This window comes from Palaemon carinicauda, chromosome 7, assembly GCF_036898095.1.
Source record: "Palaemon carinicauda isolate YSFRI2023 chromosome 7, ASM3689809v2, whole genome shotgun sequence".
In the NCBI taxonomy this organism is placed as follows: domain Eukaryota; kingdom Metazoa; phylum Arthropoda; class Malacostraca; order Decapoda; family Palaemonidae; genus Palaemon; species Palaemon carinicauda.
Window position 1 is genome coordinate 154,047,753 of NC_090731.1, and position 15,008 is coordinate 154,062,760.

A 15,008-nucleotide genomic window follows, 5' to 3' on the forward strand; every position below is an offset into this window, starting at 1 on the left:
TCGAGTGCCACATGAGGCCGAGATCATGATGAGGGGTAGATGAAGATGGTTTAGGCAGGCTCTTCTCACTCAACAATTGATTAGTTCACCAAACGTTTAGCTGGGCTCCACAAAGCATTAGAAGAGTTGGAAGACCCAGGCCTACATGGCTGAGGACCATGAAGCGTGAATTAGAAGATGATGAATGAAGAAGTATTGAATTAAAAGCTCAAGATAGAGACGACTGGCAAAATCTAACCAAGGCCCTTTGCTTCAATAGGCGTAGGAGGAGATGACAAATTAAATTACACAATAATGATTCTTTTTAATAGGATTGAAACAAAAATATTTTTCAGAAGTTGAGAGAAGTGAATACTAAGGATAGTATTCTCACCTTTCCTTGGATTATTGCAAGTAAAGTCATATCTCGAGTGGGTAAAGGGGATGTCAAACTCCCTATTTTTTATATCTTAAGTACTGAAGGGAGTAGAATGAAATTACCAAGGGCTGGATAAAGAAGCCTTTATAATTAAATGAACCATGAAGAGATATCACAAATTTACTTAGGGACTTCTCATCCATATCTTATAAAAAATATAACTTTGAAACATATAAAGCATTCCCGCAATCATATTCATAAGGCAATATTATGGCCAGAAACACTAATAAAATATAACATTTTAGAGTTCATATATTTACGTAGTAGACCCATATCTTATAAAAAAAATATAACCTTGAAACATATTAAGTATTTCAACAATAATGTTATATGGTAATATGATAGTCAGAAACATTAATGAAGTATAACATTTTAGGGTTCATATATTTACCTAGTAGACCTAATAAAGTGGTTGATGCACACTTGAGATGAGTAGTAGCCGCAAGATCCAAATCTTTTTATCTATTTCATCCTCACAGTAGAAATGTTGAAACATTAAAGTATGTAAAGATGTAAAGCTTTTATCATGAGAAGTCTACATATGATTGGAAAATGGGGCCCACATGCATGAATGAGGAAAGGGGGGAATGATGATTAAATGAACGGAAAGCAAGTTTAATTTCTACATCAATTTCGATGTTAGATGTTGATTAAAAACAAGATAGTGATCCAATATAACAATTGCTTCCACCCATTCTAAAGTAATTCTTTCTTAGATTTACCTATCCATCTATTTATATACTGTAAAAAACAAATTCACAGCTATTTATTTAATCTTATATGTGGGTGAAAAAATGAACGAGTGAGTGGCTTTCGAGTATTAGAGGACAAACTATGTCCACATTTTAGTCACATCACCAGGAATGAATTACTAGAATCGCTCTACTCAACCAGCTACCATCAAACTAAGCTCTTTTACCGACACACATCGACTAGATCTACGGGGACCAATAGTTATCAGCTCTACCCAGTCCCCAGGGAAACCACTGTCTTTATAGCAATATAAGATAGGACAACTATTAGTGCACTAGTGTACAGTACTAAGAGTCAGTATAGTATAAGGAAAATAAGAGAAGTATAAGTTCACGAGGGATTTTAAAGAGTAGATCTCTAGACATGACTAAAACGGTAAATACAGTTGTAATTTTCTTTCATGTTTAGGTTATAAGAATACCAGAAGTCGACTTGCACTGCAAAAAGTAGATACTGTACATGGTATCAAATAAGAAAACTGCAATTAAAACCAAAAGAAAAAAAATTGTTTTTTGATTATCTTTCATAAAAGTCTGCATTACAATTACTGTAAAGCATATGAAAAAGATTAATACAGTGATTAATAAAATGATTGATAACTTACCTAGTAGTCATTGAAGGGGCTTCAATATTTTGTGGAGAATGTCAAACACAATTGCAACAAAACTAGCCAAACAATATAAAAGAATTTTACAGGACTTAAAACAGAATGGTGTCAGTAAATCTATTGCAATTTACTTCATCTAGAGACAGTGAAAGATTTAGATATGTAAACATCAGAACAAGTCAGGTCCAATTTACCTAGGTGCCAACTATCACAGCACTTTAGTATCAACTTTCAACTTCATAATTCAAAACACTTAACACATATTTCTCTGCCTCTTCCCGTTTCCCCAGTCTGTTAACTTTTCCTGTGAAACGCGTTTTGCCTCCTCCTCGGCCTTCAAGAATCTCACATAACCTGAAGTATTAAAAAAATTAAATGCAAACATGTAAATATTCATATTAAAGTTTGAAAATGGTCTTGAAACAGTATCCTAAAGGAAAAGTATGACATTTCTCTCACCTAAATACTATACTCAGTGTTTTTGTCTAACACAGAGTATCCCCTTTTTAATTTCTTTTAAGAATACAGTGATACCTCGGTACTCGACCATAATCCGTTCGAGATCCGTGTTCGACCTCCGATTTGTTCGAGTACCGAATTTTTTTTCCCCATAAGAAATAATGGTATATATTCTATTCCGTTCCCAAGCACTCGAACAGGCCCAAAATATTAATAAAACGTGTACCTAAACAACAATAATTATCTAAATGTGTATGAAATTGGTCAGAAAATCCTATAAAACAATTTTAAACCATTTACTGTACTAAAATAAAACAATTTTAAACCATTTTCTGTACTGTAGTGAACATACCTTTGAGCAGCGGTTCGATGGCATACAGGGATGGATGTGGAGAGGATGGAAGGGGGAGGTTACTGCTTGGAAGGAGAGTCCCCTTCCATGATGTGGCGGGGTAGTTCTCCTTCAGGAGTTGTTTCTCTCTCCAATGAAAGGGTGGGCAGATCTATTTCAGGGGTTTCTTCTCTTCTTTGTCTCTTCTTTGGAGGAGAAACAGGCTTTGATGTAGCAGCTTTCTTTTCTTTTGTGAAAAACTGGTCTATTGTTAATTGTTTCTTCCTCCTCTGCAGTATTCTTCGAAAATGATACATGACACTATCATTAAACATATGCACTGCCCGGTTTGCTACTGCAATTTCTGGGTGGTATTTTTCAGCAAAAGCCTGCACATCTGCCCACTTGGAACAAATTTCATTGATGAGAGAACTTGGAACATCCTCCCTTACCTCATCCTCTTCTGAAGATTCCTGCTCCACAATCAGATCCTGCTGCTGTTGTTGTTGCAGGTGCAACAATTCCTCCACAGTCAACTCGGTAGAATGGCTTTCTACAAGCTCATCAATATCATCCTTGTCGACCTCAAGCCCCAAACTCCTGCCCATGACAACAATTTCCTCAACGACATCAGTGTCATCAGAAATTACAGGGGTAGCAGTGCTTGGACCCGCCTCTGGTTGGAAACCTTCAAACTCCCTCTCTGTGACACATGATGGCCACAGCTTACGCCAGGCAGAGTTCAATGTCCTATAGGTCACACCTCGCCAAGCTTGGTCAATCATGTTAACAGAGTTGAGGATGCTGAAGTGTTCCTTCCAGAATTCCTTTAGGGTCAACTTCGTGTCACTGGTCACTTCAAAACACTTTCTGAAAAGGGCCTTGGTATAGAGTTTTTTGAAGTTTGAAATGACCTGTTGGTCCATGGGCTGGAGTATGGGAGTAGTATTGGGGGGCAAGAATTTGATTTTGATAAAGCTGTATTCTTCTTTCAAGTCATCCTCGAGACCTGGAGGATGTGCAGGAGCATTGTCCATAACCAGAAGACATTTCATTGGCAAGCTCTTTTCAATGAGGTAAGCCTTAACCTGGGGGGCAAACACTTCGTTTATCCACTCAGTAAAGAATTGTCTTGTGACCCAAGATTTAGTGTTCGAGCGCCACATAACTGGTAGTGCACTTTTACAAATATTATTTCGTTTGAACACCCGGGGGTTGTCCGAGTGGTACACTAACAAGGGTTTGATCTTGCAATCGCCACTTGCATTTGCACACAGCAACAATGTTAGCCTATCTTTCATTGGCTTGTGACCTGGCATCTTCGTCTCGTCCTTGGTAATGTACGTATTGGCTGGCATTTTCTTCCAAAATAACCCAGTCTCATCACAATTAAAGACTTGTTGTGCGATCAAATTTTGTTCATTTATGTACCGATCGAATTCCCCCACGTATTTATCGGCTGCAATTTGATCCGAACTAGCTGCCTCCCCATGCCTAGTAACACGATGAATACCTGTTCTATTACGAAACTTTTCAAACCAACCCCTGCTCGCTTTAAATGTAAATGAATCACTTTCACTGGTACTCGGACTTTTCTTCACTAATTCTTCATAGATATGCAACGCTTTTTCACAAATGAACGCTTCACTAACACTTTCCCCGGCCAACTGTTTTTCTTTAATAAATATTAAAAGCAACTTTTCCATCTCCTCAATCACTTGTGGCCTTTGCTTAGTTACCGCCGTAACTCCCGTTGCAACATTCGCCTTCTTAATCATTTCTTTATGCTTTAAAAACGTAGAAATGGTCGACTTCGCCATTCCGTATTCTACCGCTAAATCGGACACTCGTACACCATTCTCATATTTCGCTATAATTTCCTTCTTCAACTCGATCGTTGTTCGCACTGTTTTCCTCTTCTCCTTCCCCTTAACACTCATTACTTTCTTGGGACTCATTATGAAAGCTAAAAAAGCAATTAAAAGCACTGAAAATCACTAAATCACAACGAATGCTGATCGCGCGTTGTCTGAGTGACGCTCTCGAGAGAACTGATGCTTCCCGAACAAGCGAGAGTGGCCGAGATGGCGCGATCATCACAAAGCCCATGCGGTCGTCACGTGTTCGGCTGGTCGAGTACCGAATTTTTGGTCGAGCACCGCAGCAAAAATTTCTCGAAAATTTTGGTCGAACTCCGAATTGTTCGAGTATAGAGTCGTTCGACTACCGAGGTATCACTGTACATTATTTCTACGGCAAAATTACATATTTCAGAGCTTACCATAAAATTCATAGTACAGGTACTATTACCTTGAAGTGAACGCTTCCCTACCTTAGGATTAAAAGCAACCACTTTATCCCACATGCCCCACTAATGGAACCCTCTGTGGCACCCTACGGTGACATAAAACTATTTCCAGAGGAGAATTATTGCTTAGAAATCTACCTGTCATATCTTTGAGTTGCAAAATAAATTTGCTATGATCTAGAACCCCTAGAAGTGGAGAGATGGAAGGATGATCCCAGGAATTTTCAAGTAAGTATTGAGCTAGCAATTTTGTTGTAAAAATTAGGTTTATTTCAATTCATCTTACCTGGAATCTAATAATACGGACTACCACATTGATTTGGATGGAAAGATTGAGGTATAAGTAACTTGTGCATACCTTAAATCACAAAATATAAAAGAAATTCCTTCACAAACAGTTCCAGCTTTGAGTCATTGATCATATGTGGAATGTGACAGACCAACGTTCTCTGAGGATGATCTGACTAGAAGAGACTACAACTAGAGACAACATTATATAAAGACCTACACATTATCATTTACATGCCTTGATCAAGAATGATACCAAATGCAGAAAAGGGAATTTTATCGAGAAATAAAGATCCCAAACTAAGAACATATGACATTTAAACAACCAAAAGACTTTGAATTAACAGCAAATCTAAGGAAAAGTTGTTAACACAAACTATTTAATTAAAATAAAAAATATTAAAGAATCACCACATGCCAAGCCAATGGGATCCAATGACCAGTAAACTTACAAAACTATCTTGAAAATTTACAAAACAAATGCTGACGTACAATGCCATTAAGCTGCTGTTATTAATTAATTTAATTATAATTTCTTGACATTAAGTGATGTGGCAGGTACTTTTAAATCATGTACCTTTACTTTCGATAGACAGAGACAAGATTCATTGATTTTTTTATGTCCATTACAAGTAAAATTGCTCAAGAACAATGAGATTGCATTAGTTTACAAAGGCCTCGAATGACATTGGACATCACTGAAGAAATTTTGACTTTTCTCCGTAAAGGAGCAGCACTTTTTATATACATTTTTAATGCTCTCATAGGACACAAGTAGAGAATATTGAAATAATGTGGGAGTCTCTTAACCTTAAGGCCATTCTTAGTTTAAATCTCAGGTAATACGAAGAGTACTGTACTAATAAGAGAAAACACACAAGACCAAGAAAGCATATAATCAACAATTTTCTTAACCAAGGCATGAACTAAAAGAAAGAAGGCTTTAATTGATAACATATTAAAAGCAATGATATCAATAGATTATTAAATAGATCTTTCAAAAACTTCAATATCAAGTAAAAGTTCTGAGAAGACAATGAAGTCTCCAATCAAGTCACCAAAATCAAATGTCATTTCAAATATACAGGTAAAATATAACCGTACCACTGTTTCAAGAAGTTTTATTCTGCATGGTGATGTGATCAGGACGTCCAAAAGAAGAGGCCACAGAACTGAAAATCACTATCTAAGGCCTATAAGGGAACACTAGAATCATCTAAACTTACTGATCTGAAATAACCTCTCCTTATCAGGGCAGCTACCACACCAGGTTGAGAAGTTTTTCCACTTCCTATGGTCAAAACTTTACATTTAAATGAAGGAATACAACATGGATCTTTGGCAAGATTCATTTAAACGATTTTATTTTCGAGAACTCGCACACAAGTTTCCTGACTCGCACCCTTTAATAGCTCTGGTGTCAGCAGATTAAGTTTTAACACTGCCAGTTTAGGGATACAGATTTTGGGGATTTGTTTTTATCCTCTCCAAAATTCATATTCTCTTGGTTTTCCTATATAGCACAAAACTTACGGGGTAATCATCAGGTATGCATCATTGTATGGATTAAGTGCAAATTCTTCTTGAAAATGTCTACAATAGCTGCCCCTTATTTCACTAACACAGTTCCACTCTATATCATAACCACTTGTTATTCCTCAAAGACTTTGAGATTTTGTCAATTCCCCTACCGCAGAAACTTCTAGCCGTTCCAAGAGGTCCCGTTTCTTTTGAATTGGTTACAACTTAGCAGCCTTCCATTCAAGTTGCTATTCAGGCCATATAAAGGTAATAGATTTGAGGTGAAAAACAATACTTGATCCGGTAAAAATAGAAACCATTGTCCTTTACATTGGGGAGATAACACAAAAACTGGAATACACAGTAGTAGATTTCATAACAAGTTGTAAACAAGTGGTTGGTAGTTACCAACTGGGAGTGGGTAACTTTGTGTTGGGTAGTTGCCACCTCACTTAATGGCTAGTCTACCAGCTTTGCCGATAGATAATCCCTAATAAATAGCTTGGGGTTTGTAGTAGTGTCGGAACAAACACTGTACAGTAATACCCCACCATACCTGTACAGTATATCATTAATTGGTTCCAAGAAACACAATTTAAGCCGATTTTCAAAGTAGGTTGTATCTTCATTAATAAAGTAACTTATACGTTACCTATACGCATAATGAACACAGAAGTATTTATAACCTGCTATCATTTTATAAAAATTAGATAGCAACTTTAATAAATTTTTATGTGAAGTATAGTAGAGCACTTAATCTTTATTTTATGATGTAGAAACTGATGTGGATGTGATGAGGATTTTTTTTTTGCATTTGATACTTGAGGATGAGGGATGTAAAGTCAGAAGTGATGTACTGTTTGATGAAATGACGTACAAAGGGGTATTACTGTACTACAGAATCATAAGTAACGGTGAAAAATACACTAATACAACTTCACTTCACGAGAGATACATCATATCCACGAAATGTTGTAACCTGAGGACCTTTTGTAGTTATGATGTACACTAACTCCCTGAACAGTATAATACAGTAGTACCTCCGTTTACGAGCAATTCTGAATACAAGCAAATTGGTTTATAAGCATAAAAATTCAATTCCGTTAACAAGCATTGTATCGGACTGCAAGTGAAAATTTCTCTTCGTGTTTGCATTTTTTTTGGACTAGTGTTGAGACTAGCACAATATTAGTCACGCAGTACTCATATGCTACACATGCAGTGTCCCTGCCATGTTCAAGGGATTTTTACCCCATTTTCATAACATTTTAAAGAAAGGCCAAAAGCAATCGTCTCTCGATAGGTTCCTTGTTAAAATTGAATGCAATGTTATAGAGTAATATAACGATAACCAAGTACCCATAAAGCATAAATTAAGTAGAATCAGTTAAGAGATAGTAAACATCATTCAAGAGAGAGAACTCCCGATAGTTTACCAGAAATACTTCTGGAAGGAAAATCTTCCAAGCAGAAACCTCCTCCTCCTCCTCCTCCTCGTCTCTCATCTCCTTCGTGTCTGGCATGACTTTCCCTCAAAGGTAAAGTGCAAATTAATTTGTAAATATTTTTTTTATTGCGACTTATTAATTTGTATTCATTTCTGATGTTAGGGGTTATAATCCGTTAACTAAATTCCATTACACACCTTTAAAAATGTGTGCATATGTATATTTATAGACTTGTATGCATCAAATGAATTTCTTTTATTTCTTGTGGGAAAAATTGTTTTAGAATACGAGCACTTAAGATTACGAACTAGCTTCCATGACAAAGTTTACTCTTAAATAGAGGTATTATTGTACTGCATTTTTGAAGAAAAATCATTAAAAATTATCTCAATTGATAATTCAATGAAAACTATCTTATTACTGTATTACATTGATAAAAACCTTTCAAAAGCTTCAACATCACATCAACATTCCTTTCGAAAATAAACTTTAAAAACTTTAAGTACCCAACTGTAATAATCATGGAAATTTAAGAATTTTCCCAAAGGCGTGAAAACTTCAAACAAACAATATAAAAAAAAATCTACACAACCACTACAGTAAAAAAAATTTATAAATGTTTTTAAGGCCAAGCAGAAATATATTTTGGCGGAGAAGATGTGTTCCCTCCTTTACCCCAATGCCAAGATGTCGGTGGCGGTGGCATCGGATGTGGTGGCACCGATCATCGCCAGGATTCGCGAGGAGACTCAAGCCTTCCCTGATGACTTAGTGGGCCTGGGTGATGATGTTCTCGATGACGTGGCTTCGATTAATTTGGATGTAGAACCTATGGTCGTTGATTCGACTGGTACAGGTAGGATGGTAGGTGAGGCCAGTACCGTCCGGTCTAAGGTTCCTTTCCTTGGTCCGGCGCATTCTATTTCTTCTTGTTTCTTCTTTTCAGGGAATTACTGGTAATGTCGTGATGGACAAGTCATGCTCGGTAGTTCCTAAAGTTAAGCATGTCAACAAGACTTTACCTAAGGCTAGCAAGCCTTCCAAAATGCTCAAAACTTTCCCCGTCAGGCCATCCTCGGCTTCTAAACGTCGGTCGGTCTAAGAAAGGATTTCCCCGACGGCTCAGGGCTCGAGAGTGAGGAGCTCAAAGGCTATGTCCCCGAAACTGGCTTTTGATCCGGTGTCCTTTTCGAGCCAGCTCATGGAGAAGATGAAGAGTATTGTGCAATCCCATATTGGTCCTATTGCTGATCGTCAACAGTCGATGGACTCTTTCGCCCAAAGACTGCAGAATTAGGAGACCATGATGGAGAATCTCTTGAGGTCCAGCCTCCCACAGCAACAGCAGTTTGTGGTCCCGGATGCATCAAGGCTCCCGGCGTTTGTGAAGAGCAACCCGTGGAGGTTGGCCCTTCATGCCCCGTTCTCAGAGGGCATGTTGACTATCGAAGGTTGTGGTACCTGTCCGGTTGAGGACTTTTGAGTTCTACCCGCCGGGTTTGCAGTTCCCCTTCCTAGGTTACGCGCGCTTGACAGAGGACACGCTTGTCAGGGTGGATAAAGTGCAGAAGGGGACTTATCTTCCCGAAGGAGCAGGCTCAGTCCGCCTGGGTCCGGACCCTGACTGAATGGGAATGTGTGAATACCAAGTTAACCCCTCATAAGGGCACGTATACCATGTTTGTGGTTGAGGAACAAACTCCTACTCTGTGCACCACCAAAGTGGTGGATCTTACTTTGCAAGCGGCCATGGAGGACAAACATATGCCACAACTTCGGGAGACAGACCTGACTTCTTTGCTGTTCCCAGGTGACCAAGACTGCTGGATTGATGCACCGGCAACCTTCACGGCGGGGAAGTTGGCTCTGGACTGTGCAACCGCACAGTTCAGTGAACGTCTTCCCAGGCTGCCAGACTCATTGATTAGGACGGAGTATGAAGCTCGAGTCAGACTGAGTAGGTCTACTAACTCGGCTCCTATGGCGGAGATGTCTTCTTTGGTTTACGCTGATGTCTCTCTCTTTAAGATCCTAACGAAGTCCTTGCGCTTCACGCGCTTCAGTGGGATGCATATGACTTTGCTGTCACTCGTCGTGTGTGCCGGAAGCACGTCTTAGCGGAGGCTTCCATTCATCATGAGCCTAACAGGTTGATAAAAGCCTCGGTCTGTGGGGCAGATCTTTTCCCATATGATGTGGTGAATGGCATCCTCAGTGAGGCAGCCAGAGTCAATCAGATACTTCGTGTTAGGTGGGGTCTCATTCCTAAGAGGAAATTTGAATCCGCTGGGACGCAGTTACGGGGCAGAAAAAGGCCGCGACGATTTCTCCCTTTCCAGGGTCACAAACCCAACCTGTGGTACAGGCAGTGCCTGTATCCCAGGTGCGACATCCATCCGCCTCTAAACCTCAGCCCCAACAGCAGTTTGTGCTGGTAAGCCAGCCACCTCAGCCTTCGACTTCGTCTGCTTTTAACCCTGTCTTTGAATCTCAAGGCCTGGTCCAAGGGTATAGTAGGCAAACGAGAGGGAGTAGGTCTAGAGGACATTTTCGCTACAGGGGAGGTGGTCGAGTTTCCGGGAAGGGCAGAGGATCCCGAGGGAGCCGTGGTAGCAGACCTTCTGCGACCCAATGAGACTCCTCAGGTAGGGGGGAGGCTACATCCGTTTCGAAGACATTGGACGTTCAACAAATGGGCACACAGCATAGTGTCCAACGGCCTAGGGTGGAGTTGGATTCAAGGGCCCCCCTCCACAGGTCACTTTTTATCAGAGTCAAACGGCGGATCTCACGGATTTCGCCCAAGATCTTCTTCTCAAGAATGCGGTAAAGGAGGTAAAGCGTTTAAAATTTCAAGTTCGCTTATTCAGCGTGCCAAAGAAAGACTCCGACAAACGAAGGGTCATTTTAGACCTGTCTCATTTGAATACATTCATTCAATGCGACAAGTTCCGTATGCTGACCATCTCGCAGGTACGGACCTCACTTCCTCGTGGGGCCGTCACCACCTCTATCAATCTTACAGGCACTAATTCTTATGTTTCAATAGCGCGTCATTTTCATCCCTTTCTGGGGTTCAAGCTTGGCAAACGGGCATACGCCTTTAAGGTGATGCTGTTCAGTCTCAATATCGCCCCCAGGGTATTCACGAAGTTAGCAGAGGCAGTGGTCCAAGAGTTGAGAACTCAAGGAATACAGTTAGTGGCCTATCTAGACGATTGGCTTATTTGGGCCAACAGCGACAGGGAATGTCGCGATGCGACAGACAAGGTCATTAAGTTTCTGGAACGATTAGGGTTCCGAGTGAATTTCAAAAAGTCCCGTCTGATTCCGGCGTCGTGCTTCCAGTGGTTAGGTCTCCAATGGGATCTGACCACCCACAAACTGTCGATTACCCCGCAGAAGAGGAAAGAGATCGCAAAGGGCACGAGGAAATTTCTCAGGGACAAATTTACATTTCGTAGAAACCAAGAAAGGGTCTTAGGTTCACTCCAGTTTGCTTCCGTCACAGACATCCTACTGAAAGCCAAATTGAAGGACATCAATCGAGTTTGGCGATCCAGGCCAAACGACAAATTTCGAGACAAGGTTTCAAGGATTCCATCTATCCTAAGGAAAAGACTTCTCCCATGGACGAAGGTCAGAAACTTGGCGAAGTCGGTACCTCTTCATTTCCCTCTGCCAGCATTAGTAGTCCATACGGACGCCTCCCTAAGCGGTTGGGGGGGTTATTCCTCATTCAAGAAGGTCCAGGGTTTGTGGTCGACAACTTTTCGTCAGATGCACATCAATATTTTAGAGGCCATGGCGGTATTCTTGACTCTGAAACGACTCTCCCCGTCAATGAATCAACATATCAGATTAGTTCTGGACAGCACGGTGATAGTTTACTGCATCAACAGGGGAGGTTCCAAGTCGGGTCACATCAATCAGGTGATGATTGCCATCTTTTCCTTGGCAACAAGGAACCATTGGCATTTGTCAGCAGTTCACCTGGAGGGTGTCAGGAACGTAGTGGCCGATGCACTTTCCTGGACGACTCCCCTGGAGTCGGAATGGTCCCTGGACCAAGCGTCATTCCGTTGGATTTGCTAGCAAGTTCCGAATCTTCAAGTGGATCTCTTCGCCACGGACTCAAACCACAAAATCCAATGTTACGTAGCCCCCAACCTGGACCCTTTGGCCTATGCCACGGACGCCATGTCCCTCGACTGGAACACCTGGCAGAGGATCTACCTGTTTCCTCCTATAAACATGCTGATGAAAGTTCTGGACAGGCTCAGGACTTTCCAAGGACAGATCACTCTCGTGGCTCCCAACTGGCCAAAAAGCAATTGGTTTCCCCTCTTGGCGGAACTGGGTCTCCGTCCTCGCCGGATCCCCAACCCCATGTTGACGCAAACAGTACAAACTCGCAATGTCAGCTTCCTCAAGAATTCTGAGTGCCCTAACTTTATGGACTTCATGAAATTTGCGGCTCAGAAGGATGCTGATATCGATCCCCTTAACAAATTGTTCCTAGAATCGGATAAGAGGGATTCCACCCTTCGGCAATATGATTCTGCTGTTAAGAAGTTAGCGAGGTTTCTGAGGGACTCGGATGTTAAAGACAATGACTGCCAATCTGGCAGTTACCTTTTTCAGAACTTTGTTTGAAGGGGGGCTAGCTGCTAGTACTATTACCACGATTAAGTCCGCCTTGAAGAAAATATTTCAATTCGGGTTCAATATTGATCTTACGGATTCATAATTCTCATCTATTCCCAAAGCTTGTGCTAGACTAAAACCGGCAACCCGTCCACACGCGGTTTCTTGGTTTCTAAATGATGTCCTTAAATTGGCTTCTGACACTGATAATGACTCATGCTCCTACATAATGATTCTTAGGAAAATGTTATTCTTGGTAAGTTTAGCTTCAGGAGCCAGAATATCTGAACTCTCGGCATTATCTAGAGAGCCAGGTCACATTGACTTACTTTCTTCTGACGAGGTCTTGCTCTCTCCAGATAGGCGTTTTTTAGCGAAGAAAGAGGATCCCCAGTCTAGATGGACTTCGTGGAAGAGTATTCTACTCTCTCAGGATCTCTCCCTGTGCCCTGTTAACACTCTGAAAGCTTATTTGAATAGAACTCCTAATACGTCTTCAGGCCCTTTGTTTGTTCGAGAACATGGAGAAACTATTTCCCTGAAGGGGATTAGGCAGCAGATTCTTTACTTTATTAAGCAAGCCAATCCTCATTCAGTCCCACATGCCCATGATAACAGGGCAGTGGCGACCTCAGTTAATTATTTCCATCACATGAATTTTGAAGACTTGAAACGATACACCGGTTGGAAGTCACCAACAGTCTTTAAATGCCACTATTTGAAATCTTTGGAGGCCCTTAAATTTGCAAGAGTGGCAGCAGGGAACGTAGTTCCTCCGGATATAGAAGAACCATTATAATTACGTCCTATCTTTTTACCCCCCTTTTTTCTTTTAGTGCCTTGTTTCCTTATAAGGAGCGGGACGTCACCTGTCTTGCCTACTCTCCCTACTGTCCCTTTGTTATTCATTTGGTTTGCACCCTACCCTCTGATTATGATGTGTATTATGTATTTATGTCTTTCTTTGTTATAATTAATTTTGGTTCTTGAGAGTTTCCCCAGAATATCTGGCTGCTAATTTTGGGAAGACTTCTGTATTCTGTACTTTGCGTATTGCTAGTTTACGTTTTGTTATTAAACTCTCTTAATTCCATATTCTGTTTTTATTTCAGTTCCTTATTTTTATGTGTATTCCCAAGCTTAGGACCATTTCTCTGTTATGATTTCACGGAGCGACACAGGTCGAGCCCAGAAAAGGGATTTTGAAAAAGGAAAAATCTATTTCTGGGCGAGGAACCTGTGTCGCCCAGTGAACCCACCCCTCTCTTTTTCCCTCACCCAAGGCTGGTCCAGGCTTAGGGTACTAGGAGGAATAAGGGAGGGAGCGTGGGGAGGGGTAGGGGTGAGGGGAGGATAGTCGTAGTGGAAGGCAGCAGTCGGGTGTAGACAGGCACTTCATAGTTCCGGGGGATGTTGAAGAAGGAGAGGTCTAACTGGTGAGGGACCTACGGTCGTGGTTCTTACACGCCCCAGTTACTATACCGACACTTATAAGAGCGAGCGAGCTGGGTTTATTCATGGCATTCCATGCATCTTTTTTCTCTGGTATATTTAGCAATATTTATGCCTTAGAAATGGTGCTATAAGGAGCATTTCACTGGGCGACACAGGTTCCTCGCCCAGAAATAGATTTTTCCTTCGTCAAAATCCCTTAAGACATACAAAATTCATAAAATCATACTTACTTAGGTCCAACCTGAGCAACTAAATCCTGGGGTCCATGTACAACTAATGTTCCTGGGCCTTTATCTTCACCTGCTGTTAATATCTTCAACACACTCTGTAGATAAGAAATAAATATGCTTTTCCTTGAATTGTTTAATAATAAATCTGATTCACTACAACACTAAATGAGTCTTAATATTTAGGAACACTAGAGCTACAGGTTACATAAAAATTCTGAATACAACTTGAATACACATGTACTTTTGCAGCTATTCATAATGAATCTATGAACCATTTTGGACTAAAATAGAATAGTAAAAAAATAAATGTATCATTAAAACAAAGAAACACTTGGGCAAATCTACAATAAATCTGATTAAACCTATCATTTATGCCATGAAAACCATAGTACAGTTGTACCTCAGTTTACAAGTACCTCAGAGTACCATCCAATCGGTATTTAGTAAAAGCATAAAAATTCAAATTCGTTTACAAGCATTTCATTGGTCTCCGAGCAAAAATTTCCTTCCATATATGCAATTTTTTGGACAAGTACTAACAGT

At 40.5% G+C, this 15,008-nt stretch overlaps 1 protein-coding gene across 1 annotated transcript in view; it reads right to left on the reverse strand.

Moving 5' to 3' along the window:
• Positions 1–485: 485 nt before the first annotated feature.
• The window catches only part of LOC137644078 (alanyl-tRNA editing protein Aarsd1-like), a 72,445-nt gene continuing 57,922 nt past the window's right edge, over positions 486–15,008 (reverse strand). The window contains exons 8-9 of the mRNA XM_068377016.1: positions 14,466–14,560; positions 486–2,132 (exon numbers count right to left, since the gene is read on the reverse strand). Coding sequence (XP_068233117.1) covers positions 2,003–2,132; positions 14,466–14,560 — 225 coding nt within the window. The 3' untranslated portion in view covers positions 486–2,002. The remainder of the gene's footprint in view (positions 2,133–14,465; positions 14,561–15,008) is intronic.